Below are 13,742 nucleotides of genomic sequence, written 5' to 3' on the forward strand. Positions count from 1 at the left end.
ATAAACTCAAAAACATAATTTACTACTAGTATTATTTTCTTTCATTTCAAAATATTCGGACTTATAAACTCACTTTAACCCTTGTTTACTGTGTTATACAAATGATATAAATTTAATCTGCTAGTGTTTATACATTGCTTATTTCATTTAGAGTTAATTAAACACCTTTTGAAAACAAAAAGTTTCCTTACATCGCTGAAACGCCGGGTGTGTTCCAAGCCATAATATATTTTGGATCTTATGTGATCAGGTTAGTCCAATATTTCAATGTCATATTAAAAGAGATGTGCGTTAATCTTTCTTTTGTCGGCCATTAATAAAGATCTCGATTTCGTAACCCTTACATGATTAATATGAATACATCGTTTAAGGGACTGAGCTATAGCTCTATAGAGCAATTTGATTATACGATTATAAATATATGTGATGTGTGTTTGGTAGCTTCCCATCTCCCATGTCTACAGGGTACCTTGTAGAAAACTAGAATTACTAATCCGGGGAGGCTCCACTAAAGACTAATGTCAACTTTGCTTTTCTAATGGACTTTCCCATGAAGATTCCATTTACTTTTTAAATGTTTCCCCAAAATTGTTATTTTTTTTCTTTTTTGGTTAACGCATCGCACATTTATTTTATTAAACTTTTCAATGGAAGTGTTTTACAATATTAAAGTTTTCAAAGAAAGATGATATAAGAGTTTGGAAACGTAAATTATGCCAGTATAAGTGAAAATTCCGAGTGGGTCGGATCTTTATCAGGCCGGGATTTGACATTAAAAGGCGTTTAGTGGTGTTCAAGTGCGTTACACAACACACACTGAAATTTTGTGTACAAATTTGATTTTTCTATACCAAATGCCTCACAGAGTTTTTTTGGTAGAATTATCTTAAAAAAATGTGAACGAAATCCCAGTATCGGAAAGTACGAAAGCGGATATTCGCAGGCGGTTTGTTACGCGCATCTCCCTCGTAAATATGATCGCGATACGTTTCGCTGTCGAGGAAGAGGTCCTGCGAATAAGGCGCACTACACGGAATTACGTTATGACTGGAATGGACTAATAATTCTTATGATATAAGAAAATAATGAAATCGATTTTTAAGTAAACTGTAATTGAATTCAATTTAAAGTATTGTGATGAGTAAGTAACAAAATGTAACTTTAAACTTTGTACATGAAGTAAAATTACCTGAGTGATTTCATAATAGCAAATTTTCTACAAATATTTTGCACCAAAAGGTATCACGATAATTTTTTTGAGGAAGATTGTAAATATGATTGCGATATATTTTACTATGTCAAAGTAATCTCAAGATTGCAAAAAAATGTTCTACGGGTGCAACTATTTCAGTTTTATAATTTCAGTTATAATTATGTGTTTTAGTAAGAAGGTTAGCTATTCACATTCCAGCTTAGTCCTCTGGAAAAACAACACATTTGGCGTTACGTTAACCTCACCTAAAATTAAAACCCAATTTCGTTTCGAATTCAAAAGTCCAAAAACGGCAGATGAACCTGATGAACTTTATGCGATACATTTTAACAATTAAAACCCATCCAGTCCAACACCGATCCGCGTCGCTACACTTACAAAACTGCGCTCAATATTTTAGCTCGCGAAAAGAAAAAACTCACTTACTTTATTATTGAATGAACAAATAAATTCACTTAAGGCGAACCCCGTATGAGATAATAACCTTATTTCAATGCTGAAAAACGTGAACGCCGTACGATATTTTGTAAGAACAATTGGGTCCGCCTGCTCCATATAAAACCGGAACACTTATTTTATTTATATGGAATGACACAAGTGACCTTTTAATGATTTATGCGCCTGCGCATCCGTTTTCGCGAATCTCGGGCACACGGTCGTGCGACCGACATTGGGACAACATCTTACAATGCTCTTTTATCTTTAACAATAAACTTAGTTCTTTTGAAGTAAAATTTATTTAGGTGTGCTTTATTGTTTTCGCAAATCAATATTTTCTTTCAAGGAAGTTATGGCCTGCACGTTCTTATATATGTACAATGTACATAATTTTTCACGTCGGTACCTATATATCCTGGTAAAGGATTCGATGATTCTTTTTACGATTGCCTAATTAATTTTGAGCTTTTGAGTATCCTGTACACTGACACTGAAACCTATTAGGTACTGACTGACAGTAAAACCTTTTAGGTACTTCTCGTTCACGATAAAACTTCAATAACGTTTTTTTGTAAATTTCGCCCATACCTATGATGTAACCTGCATCAAATCATGGATATCGATTCATGTTATGATTGGGTATAAGTAGGTAGGTATTCAGTAAAAACACGGTTTTTATATTTTTATCAAAAACTTATAATAATACTTGTATTTTATTTTAGAAATAGGCAGTCATTTTGAAATAAATAACTGTCACTTAATTTTATTCACCAATAAATTCATAATTAAGCAAAATTTAAGCGTGTTATTTAAATACTAGAAAGCTTGAATCTGGTTTATTTCGCTTGCGGCTATTTTATGAATTCGCAAGTGAAGAATACACCGCTTCATATTCCGAGATGTAACAGTTAACGGGAATGGGGGATCGTAAATTCTGCAGCATCCATTTTCACGTCATTTTGAGATTAAGAGCACCAAAATTATCACACAATGAACGTTGTCAATACCGTGAATAAGTGTAAGGGCATGTACACACTTGCGATTGTCGACGGTATACGAATACTAACGATTATGCTTAGCTGCTAATAAATAAGCCAAATAGCTTCTATTGCTTTAAAAGATATGTTTAATAAAAAAATAGTTTATATTATGTAGTAAGAAATATTCAGAATTTCTGTTCTTACATTTTTATCAAAACTTATTTTATTTTTAATACACCACATTGCTGAATAGTTGATCATGTGCCATCAGCCTAAGGGCGTGGCTGCATTCGAATGTAAATGATAATTATTCGGTCCGAAAATCTCGTTCATCATACCGAATGACGCTTTCATATATTTAACAAGACAGACGGCAAAGATGTAAGATTTGGGGATCCACGGTTTGAACACTGCGATGAGAGGATTTCACTTTAAACGTTTAAACGTACACATGAAGCAAGTTCATTTTTATAAACGTAATTATCATTTATTTTTTGATATGTAGAAGGAAATCATATCATTCGCTTACTATGTGTTTACCTATGAACATTTAGGTATAATTAGTCCTAAACAGGCTTGACTCTCACCTGATTGAAGGTGGTAGAACCCTTTGTGGTTCGACTCCGGCGGGACTACCGCCACACCTATTTCTACCTAATAACAGCAGTGTTAGGCGCTGCTGTGTTCCGGTTTGAAGGGTGTGGTAAGGGAGACAGACTTTTCCGAGGCGTTCCAGCTTAGTCCTCAGGGGTAGCGGCGCATCTGTGGCCGACCTCAGGTAGGAATATCTAATCCTATCTGGGGTTGATTCCAGATGTCCATGGGCGGCAGTAGCCACTTACCATCAGGTTGACTGCATGCTCGTCTGCTACTCTTATATTATAAAAAAAAAACTCATAATGGTATTATATCAACTAGATACTTCATAATGGTATTCTTAAATGAATATTGGATCGCTTTTTTCTATTTCTCCCTTGCTTACACCTATTTCTATATTATTACAACAATGCAGCAGATGTAAGTATGATATCATATTCTAAGGGTAGATTGTAATAGTCTATTACATTTGCTGGACTGGCCAATAAATATATAGGTATGTAATGATAAGAGGGATCCACCTTAATCTAGCAACTAGAACTTCAGTTGTGTATGGGAATCATAACAGTATATATGGACGATAGAACACTTACCATCAAGTGCATTACGTAGGTACTCTTTGCTACTGCTTATTGCGTTATAATTACTATATACTAACGAAGAACCTTCATTTGGAGTAATAACTTCAGGACAAGAGCTATATAACTTAAATAATTTCAAAATAACCCTTCAACTTCTTAAAATAAATAACTCTAAAATTTCGCACTTAAGCACAAAAACGGATTGAACCATCAATCAGAACCTCAGTAAAAGTAACTTATAGTCTGGCACCCTAATTAGATAAATTGCTAGGAATATAACGCAGTAAATAACCTGCTGGGTCTAACTAGTAGGGTTGTGCCAAATTCCCTTTCGTACTCTTATATGCAAATAAGCAGGTATAAACAAAACAGATTTAAATTAAATAGGATTTTATTAGTCTTCAATAGGTAAAACGTATTTTACCTAAAATATTAGGTGCAAAGAATCATTTTTTATACGATTTTACCAAAACTTTAGATGATTTTAAGTGTGTTAGCTTGTTTTTGTTTTAGCATAGTTTCGATTTGTATATCCTAGATAATTTAGTTTCGATCAAAGTGTTCAAGTTGATAAGTACTTTTGCTAGTGGATCTCTCTTACTCGGTAGAATATAAACGAAGCAATACGTTATGCATGAAATATAGTTTCCCTTGTATTTTGCAGGAAAATCTAACTTTTTCCCATAATGCGCAATTGCAATTATAAAATTATACTTTGTTCTTCTCACTTGCAATTAAAAAAGTAGCAACCCTAATAATATAGACATAATAGAACACTGGTAGCCGACTTCGCGTTAATCTTGGATTACCACCGGGCGTCTGATGTCCTATCTCGCTTCTGGACTCCCAGTAGCCGCCATAGATCAAATAAAATACCAGAGCTACTATTGAACTACTTTAATACCTATATGCCTACTGAGAGTCTATTAAATTTATGATTTAAGTTTACGATTTGGGTTACATTACTGTTTCATTTGTTATGGTTATTTTAAACTACTTAAACCTATTTCTGAGTTTTCTCACTTATGGCCATTAATATTGTTTTAAATTATGATACAATGTCTAAAAGTTAAACTTTGGACGTTCAATGTTACAATTGACCATAACGTGATGCAGCATCCATGCACTTAACAAAACGCGAAATTACTATGCGAAAAGTAGCATGCCTGTTAGGCCTGTATTCATTTTTCAATATTTAAGTAAAGGAAATAAAGAAGTGATCACTTTTAAAACATTTAGATGCCCAAATAAGTGTAACGACGAACTTAAGAGACCTAGTAAACTAGTAATACTTATTAAAGATTACACCAAAGATTATTTATACGATCAATATGATTTAAGTATCATAAAGTTCACGGACTCACAGAGGACGCCATCAAGCATATGCACAATAAATTCATGCAAAATTGTAATTAATATACATAATTAATATCCGACGGGCGTTATTAAATCTGATGCACAGTAGCTGATGTCCTTTTATGTAATTCGATGGGTTCGTAAATAATTTTATTAATTTCGCTTATCAATAAATGGTATTGCTTGATGCGTTTAACGTACGACGCTACGGTTTGTATTATAGACTGGTAGGGTCTTACGGTGACATTATGTAGGTCTTCTTGTAAATCTTTCAATGGAAAGTGAAATAAAATAAAATTGACCTATTTATAAGAGATTACTAAATAATAGAACTTGGGTGTCGAAAGGTGTTGCGTGTCAGACCACTGAAAACTGCGCTACGCGGGTTTTCTCCCCATATCTACTAATATGTTACTCGTTAAATAATTAAATAATCTTACTTATTACTTACTACCTATATATTATGATGACTATTTCTATTACTATGGGTAGGTATTTATTACTTACTCTACTGAGCTAGTTTTTTCAAGTTAAGTTATCGAATTATATCGAATATTCTGTATAAATAGAACAATGTGTCCCTTCTGTTCTAGGAACTTTGTAAAATTTATTCTTTGCCTCTATTATACTAATAATATATGAGACGATTCATCACAACCGAATAACTGGCGGGTAATATTTCAGTGGCTTTCATGTTTTGTTGTGGGAATGACTTCCGTTAACAAATTCCAGTGCGATTTCTTAGTAAGTACACTTTACCACTCATAATCTGATGATATTTCATTTTGTGTTCATAATAATTATATCAGATAAAATATTTTTCGACAAAACGTAACAATATGTTTAGTATTATGTTTAAGTACAAGTGCAATTCAGATCAATTACTGTTTTACCTACGTTAAAAACATTACCAGTCAATAATAATAGTAATAAATTGATGACAAGTTCAAGAGTGATGATTCACTTTGGGACTCCATAGAACTCTTTTGTTATATACATTTATAAAACAAAAGAATCAAAAAGTCAAATGGTCAAAGTCCCTCATCGAAAATACGAGTATGTCTAGATATGAGAAGTATATTTAAATATTCTTCCTTACCATACTTTCCATATTTTTCAAACGTTTTTTTTCCTCATAGGTGGCACTAAAGTCAAACCCGAAGGTTTCTGCGACCTTCAAAAACAAACAGGTAATCTAGTACCAAAATGAAATAATTTGTAAAAATTCACGGAAGTTTCAAAAGGAGAAAACGTCAGGTTACTAAGATGAGCCGCGGGCAAAACCTGGTAAGAACAGATTCATAAATATTTTAAGATCCGAACACTAATTGTTTTACGCAACCACTAATTAGTTTAACATAATGAACGATCCCATAAACATGCTAGGAAGCAGGTGTTCTCACGTTAAGTAGATTGTTATTAATCAATATTTCGACAGATACTCGTTATGTTACGTTTATTTACTGGGCATTGTGCCTTTATAACCGAGTTAATAGAGATTAGAACTAAAAATGGCGCGTAAACAAAGTATGAACAACGCATGAAATTATTTTGCTCGGCATTTAATAAAATATTTCTTAAAATTACCAGAAATAAATAATAGGTAGATTATGTTTATAATTAAAAACGGAATGCGTTACTGTTTTAACGTTAATTTAAACCATTTTTTTTCTCCAAATCTGCGAAGTTAAGATCTAAATACGACGTCAGCGAGATATCGCAAGGTTTACCTACCGCTATTTATGAATCCATTATTTAGTGGCTCACATTATACAACATTACAATCATTTAAATAAAGTAAATGTTAGCGTGAGAGTTCCCCATAATGTTCAAAGGTGTGTAAAGCCTACCAAACCACATTTGGACAAAATGTATGTTATAGCGTTAATAGTTCATCATTATATTATGCTAAATATTCAAGCTATGTTTTAAATTTTCTGTTCGTCTGTGACTAATATTGTTTACTAATATTAAAATATTACTAAAAAGAATAAAGGTAGGTACTGGTTATTATTCGATTACAAAATAATTGTCTAGATTACCTGAGCACAACACACTATATAATTATTTACATTGTGTAAGTACTTATAAGTACTGTGCACTTTTAATGTTGTTTTGTTTAAATGTATTTTTAGAATAAAAAGACAAACATGAATAGTTTAAATCAGACGGTTAAGCAAAACGCCTACAGTGAAAAATAGCAATTTCAGATATACAAGTCTTTTCCTTAACATTTCTATCTGTAATTTTTAAAAATATAGGAACTTTAGAAACTGTGTTTTAATTAAATAACTGTGCAAAGCGTCCAATTGCAAGAATTAGATAAGGTTGTTAAATTAAGATAGTTAAATAACCTCGTTGAAGGAGAAGATTCCAGGCTATACTCCGTCACTCTGACCGAGTGGTCACAGTGCCATGTAGTGGTGGCCTGCTGGTGGTGTCAGCCGAGACCATTAAAGCTAAGATGAGTGACTTACATAGCTTCAGTGCAGTTTATGTCAATTTCGTTATGTGGAATCTTGTCGTACTAATTCCCACGGTAACAGAACTGTCCTCAGCACTGATTACCGGAACGCAACTGGAATCCTCTGAACGCAGTGTCCCTGAGGAGCTCTGCCCAAGAGAAGCATATTTAATTAGCCATCCTTCCCCGGGTCGCTTGCTGAGCGGTCCGAGATCCCACAGTTGCCCACAACCTAAGTCCCCTTTTAGTCGCCTCTTACGACAGGCAGGGGATACCGTAACTCTATTCTGGTCCCGAGACTACAGGGACATGTATCTAGTTTAAGTACTTACCAATCAAATAGGTACATATAGTCTACCTCGTGTTTGTTTATCGTTGTCGTTTGTTGCTCGTAATATTGTTTCTGAATATAAAATGAAGCTATGAATCTACCATTTAATATCCTACACGTTTTAGTTTGCAAACTTTATTTAATAACATTGAAATACCACCCAAGCATAAATTATAGATCACTTCCCATTTAAACTGTATTTTCGTTAATTTCCAACAAAGGTTGCTACAGGAAAATTTAATTTAAACACTTTAAATGATTTTAAAGGGCATATTCAAATGAGGTAGTATGATATTAAAAATATGGGTCCTTCCTGTTTTAAAATTAATATCGCAATTCAATTAAGAGAATGCACCAGAGGTCACCATACTGAAATGAACTATGAATACAAATGTTACTGGTATTTGTATCAATGGGACTTAGTTTATAATGCCCGAATTATAGGTACAGGTAGGTATCTAACAGTAAGTAATGGTGACAAAAAATACTTCCCATGAACAAAACGAAAATCGTAATGACTAATACCGGATATCTTAGCTCTGTTTTAATGCTAGTTATCGTTATGTGGAGATATAGTGGCTTCAAAAGTATTTTAGCGGATAGGTAGGTGCTTTATGATGGAAAAACCTTATTATTGAATGTTCTGTTTTAAATAACAAAAGTAGTCACTTACCTACACGAATCTTTGCAATTTAGCTTTTCTGGGCACCAACTTTGTCCACGACTCACACTTATAATCATTCATACAACTTGGTATTAAAACGCCTTATGTTAAAAATGGGATATAAGTGTACATCTTTAACAAATTATTTCAAATCATATCCAACATGTACCTACCTGAAAAATATCAAACTCATTACTTACATTCATCGCAAAATTTCAGCACTTCACCATCATAAGTTATGTCTAAACTTAGGCAATATTAAAAGTATCCAAGTTCCAAAACCGCATGTAACACACAAAGGCGGTATACGAGAAATAAATCAATGTGGGGAGCGTAGGCGGGCGAGGATACAGCAATTACCAATTAAACGCCTCGTACCCGCTGGGAATTCCAAATTCAAATTCATTTGGACACCGAACGTCGTGCGATGCACACGTGGGAAATGGTGCATGAAATTACGATACCATTTAAAATACCTAAAAATTTAGTTCAATGTTAAATTTTAATTTGGTAATGCCACAGTCTTTTTCAAGTTACTTGATAGCAATTGATTCTTTTTTTTTATTTCAAGTCACCATATTATATTATTATGTTAATTATTTTACACAAAATATTTTTTTTAATTGTGATAATCACCAATTACAATGAAGTTAAATATATTTTTCATCAATTATAATTAATATTACAAACGTAACAATAAAACATATCACATGTGGATTTTATTTCTGTAGCTATGTAAAAAAAATATATAATTAATTTTTTTCAACAGACATTTTATTAACTATTTGTATATTCACCTAACCGGTAATCCAGCTATCTATAGTATAGTTATGGTAACCATGGTATAGTCCGCGCCAAGCTGCTTGTCCGCTCTGAAGTTGTTGCATACAATTTGCTATGGCGACGCGATTTATTTCTATATTCAGAGCGGACTAGGAGTTTAACGCGGACTATAATTAAAAACATGTCACCCATTCAAAGATATTTTATTAAATTCAAAAATTTCAAAATAAATCTCATAGAATGTTTAAAATCTTTTACACAAGTTGTTTAATCTAGGACTTATTTATTAGGAAAATATTGTATTACAGACAAGATTGAACTGTACACCATGAGCATTTTAAATAAACTCTAAAATGTATGAATTATTGTTACTAATATTAACATTCAATCCGCACATAGCTATTATCATAACAATGAAATATATTTGGTAATATAAATTATAACAGATATTTTATAACGTTATATTAAAGACTGCGATCATACTAAGCGACATTATGAAAATATTTCATAATCAAAAAATGTAAGATAAAATTTATACTGTGTTAATTATTTATCATGGCGTTTAGTTAAATATAATAAAACACTATAATTCCTTAAAAATATTTTAGACCAGATTGTTTTGGATAATATGTCAAGTAGCTACCGTTAAATTGAAACTAGATATTTATTAACTACTCCCTTTACGCCAACTAAACAGCTAAGCCACGAATTTAATTTTCAATTTAGCACCACATTACTAATATTTAGATAACGCTAGCCCGAGTGATTAGACAAGAAATTATTAAATGCAAATTATTTATTATAGAAATTATATTTATCTTCCCTTAAAATAGCTTATTGCAACATAATATCAATACAATCTCCTACTTAATATTATCCAAAGATAGAACAAACGAGATAAATTACTTTTCATTATTACTTGATTTATAGGGTTCCGTACCTATAGGGTAAAAGCGGGACCCTGTTAGAAGCCTCCACTATCTACACTATCTATCTGTTCGTCCGCTTGTTACAGCTCTATGTCTTAAACAACAATATGTAGGTACTTTAAATATTCACAATGCATACATGTATTTTTAAAGCTGCTATGACATCAAATACTAAAATATTATTTTTAAATGTAAAGTGAAACATTTATTGAAGGTACGGAATGAATTAATAATATATTAACTACAATGGTATTGATAATGTATGTCGTCTATATCGTACCCACACATTATAATGTCTCTGTTTTCGATTTCAGCAACATTACCCTAATAACTACAATACAGGTATCGACTATTTTTATACAACAAATTCTGAGCTTGACCTGTAATCTTAATATACAGGACAGAAAATCATATTGATAACCTTCTTCTTCTTCTTCCTTTTTGAATTGGTTACTTAATATCTTTGTTATAGTCTGTGAGACCTAAATGAAAATAATATCACGTTTGCACACTTATCTACTATTGTCACAAACAATAAAAACATAAAACTATAAATTGTATCTAGGGCTTAAAATGATTATTTACAATGGACGATAAAATCTAGTAATTATAATAAAATAAATATAATTATTCTATATAACTTAGTAGTTATAACAATTTATTTTGTTTTAAATATTATAAAACTAAATAGACTTTGGCAATAGGGGTCATTGACCACAACAGAGTTGGTAAATTATTTAGAAAAATATAATAAAATTTTAATTTCCTCTATCAAAAAAATTAGGCCTACAAAATGTCATGATGTCATGTAAAAAGTAGTGTCATTAACTTCTTTATAAATATTGTAAATTCAAATACAAATACAAGGGTAAAACACGCTGTAACGTTTCGTGTTGCATTTAGGCTAGTGCGTTCGGTTGAAACAGCTGAAATTTATCCAACGCATTGCCGTGCGTTTAGATATTTCAAAATTTCTAATAAGAAAAACACGTTATAACGAATATACTATGAACAACAGTTACTGTTATAAATAACAGTTGTAAAACAGCTGTTTTGACTTGCGTTATTATTGAGCCACCAACTCCAATATTGACTTAGATTTTTTCTATGGTTATAATAATATAATAATAAAAGTAAAGTACTACATTATAATCCTCCAGGTGTTTTCACGAAATATGTTACGAGCGTTCCTTTGCCCTTCACGTACGTCGGCCCCCGACACTCACACGTGTACCCCGCGTTCATGAGGACTCTGAAAAATAATATAAATATCTTGTTAACACAAATTTAATTTAATATTTTTATGTAGTTTTATGTGTATCAATAATATTATAGTAATTTAGTTAAGGTATTGTTAAATATTACAACTTGTCGTTATGAGCGCCTTTCAATTATTGTATGGCAATTTTTATTCAGTCAACATTACTATTATAATATAGTAGGAAACATTTAATAACTTAGTTTGTAATTGAAGACTCTTTAGATTAGTTTTGAATTATATTAGTACATACCGTTATTTCCATTGGTAAGACAGTAGCACCACCGCCACATCTATTTCTGACTAATAGCAGGAGTATTAAGCGGTGTTGTGTTTTAGTTTGAAGGGTGTGGTAAGGGAGACATACTTTTCCGAGGCGTTCCAGCTTAGTGCATCTGTGGCCGACCTCAGGTAGGAATATCTAATCATATCTGGGGTTGATTACAGATGTCCATGGGCAGCAGGAACCACTTACCGCCAGGTGGACTGCATGCTTAGCTACTCTTATATTATAAAAGCGACTCACTTGGCGGTGTCCTCGGTGACCTGTATGCGGCCCATGATGCCGGTGGAGTCCATGCGCGAGGCCACGTTGACGGTGTTCCCCCAGATGTCGTACTGCGGCTTCTGCGCACCCACCACGCCCGCGATCACTGGCCCGTGGTTCAACCCTGCCAACAATATTTTATATTGTTTATAAGATTAGAGTAGCAGACTAGCAGTCCACCTATCCACCTGATAAGTAAGTGGCCACCCATGGACATTGTAGCGACTCGTTAATCCTGATGGTCCTGATAAGGACAATGGAAGAAAATTATTAAAATCTTGTAATGTAATCGATTCGTGACAATTGTTCCAAATTTTAAATTAAACTGACCGTTCAAAGTGGGTAAAAATTGAGCACAAAGATTCAAGACAAAACGAGACTCTTAATAGTTATCATTCATTCATGGCCTTTACAAAACCAGATGGTCTTACCTATCCTTAATTTGAATCTCTGGAAGGATTCCCGATTAATCTGGTCCAGTATGGTCATCAGCGCGATGGCGAATTCCACTAGAATCGCAACCGTGTGCTCTTCTTTTCTATTTGCATCCTGAAAATGTAAGAAAAGAAATAGACTGATCTTTATGGTCAATGTTATATTTTCCAGCCTTTCATTTCAGACAACACCGCCGTATTTACTCGTCAGAAATTTTATAATTAGCTCCTTACGACTACCGATTCATTTAATAATAACCTCAATTAAAATAATATTTTAAATGTAAATCTGGTAAAAGTAAGGTTTACAGTGTTTTAGAAGTAGCAGTGTATTTTAACTTGAAGTTACAGACGTTCATTATCATATATCTGAAGGAATTTATATTCTCCTTAAAGGAATTCCGAATTTAATGGAATCAAAGCAGTATCAGCACACATTCATGCAGTTATCAATTTGTATAAAAATCAATACAAATACGTAGTAACTTACAAGAGTTTCTTCTTTCCCGGGTCGCAGACCGGACGCTATCATGTAGGTGCTTCCTATCGTCTTTATCTTCTCTATACAACTGAATTTCGGTTTCAGTAATAGCTGAAATGTAATAAAAATATTTCACCTTTTAATTATTTAAAACATTTAAGTACAGGTGAGTTTGCAATTCCTAAGCATTCGAGATTGAATTCTGTTATAGAATACTTATAATATTATAGACACCAATATTTTTTGAGGTGCAAAAATGTTTTCGAAATATCAAATACAAAATTTTAGTTAGTAATTTACGATGGTGAATAAATACTATTATAGATGGTAATGATCTAATGATTGTCGAAGTTAAGAAAGATCAACAACTTGAACAAACGAGCTTGTTAAATAATATCAACTCAAAACACTATCAATGTAATGTTTCTTAGTATTTTAACAAAATATTTATATCTCACCTTATCAAAATCGCAGATGATCTCATTCAGCAGCCTCAGACACTCCAAGCCCTGCTTGTTGACGTCAGTTTCGTCGTAGAACTCCTTGTAGTTGGGTATCGACGCGAACATCACCGCTATGCTCGAATATCTCTCGTGGTACAGATCTTCCTGGAATTTTATTATGCGAAATAATTAAATTTTATCCGCTTTAAAAAAATATATGAGTCAGGGATTTAAGTTCAATGT

General features: G+C 32.7%; 1 protein-coding gene across 3 annotated transcripts in view; it reads right to left on the reverse strand.

Annotated features, from left to right (window-relative positions):
- Positions 1–9,373: 9,373 nt before the first annotated feature.
- The window catches only part of LOC140756121 (adenylate cyclase type 2), a 161,146-nt gene continuing 156,777 nt past the window's right edge, over positions 9,374–13,742 (reverse strand). For 2 of the 3 annotated variants that reach the window (XM_073091547.1, XM_073091549.1), the window contains 5 exons: positions 13,515–13,664; positions 13,066–13,167; positions 12,573–12,690; positions 12,121–12,265; positions 9,375–11,588 (listed from right to left, as the gene is read on the reverse strand). In XM_073091547.1, coding sequence (XP_072947648.1) covers positions 11,483–11,588; positions 12,121–12,265; positions 12,573–12,690; positions 13,066–13,167; positions 13,515–13,664 — 621 coding nt within the window. In that variant the 3' untranslated portion in view covers positions 9,375–11,482. Of the gene's footprint in view, positions 11,589–12,120; positions 12,266–12,572; positions 12,691–13,065; positions 13,168–13,514; positions 13,665–13,742 lie in introns of all 3 variants that reach the window. The other variant, XM_073091548.1, reaches the window with a different exon arrangement.

The sequence above is a fragment of the Epargyreus clarus genome, unplaced genomic scaffold (assembly GCF_041222505.1).
Source record: "Epargyreus clarus isolate Ecla_fem2 unplaced genomic scaffold, WU_Ecla_fem_2.2 ptg000034l, whole genome shotgun sequence".
NCBI lineage: Eukaryota > Metazoa > Arthropoda > Insecta > Lepidoptera > Hesperiidae > Epargyreus > Epargyreus clarus.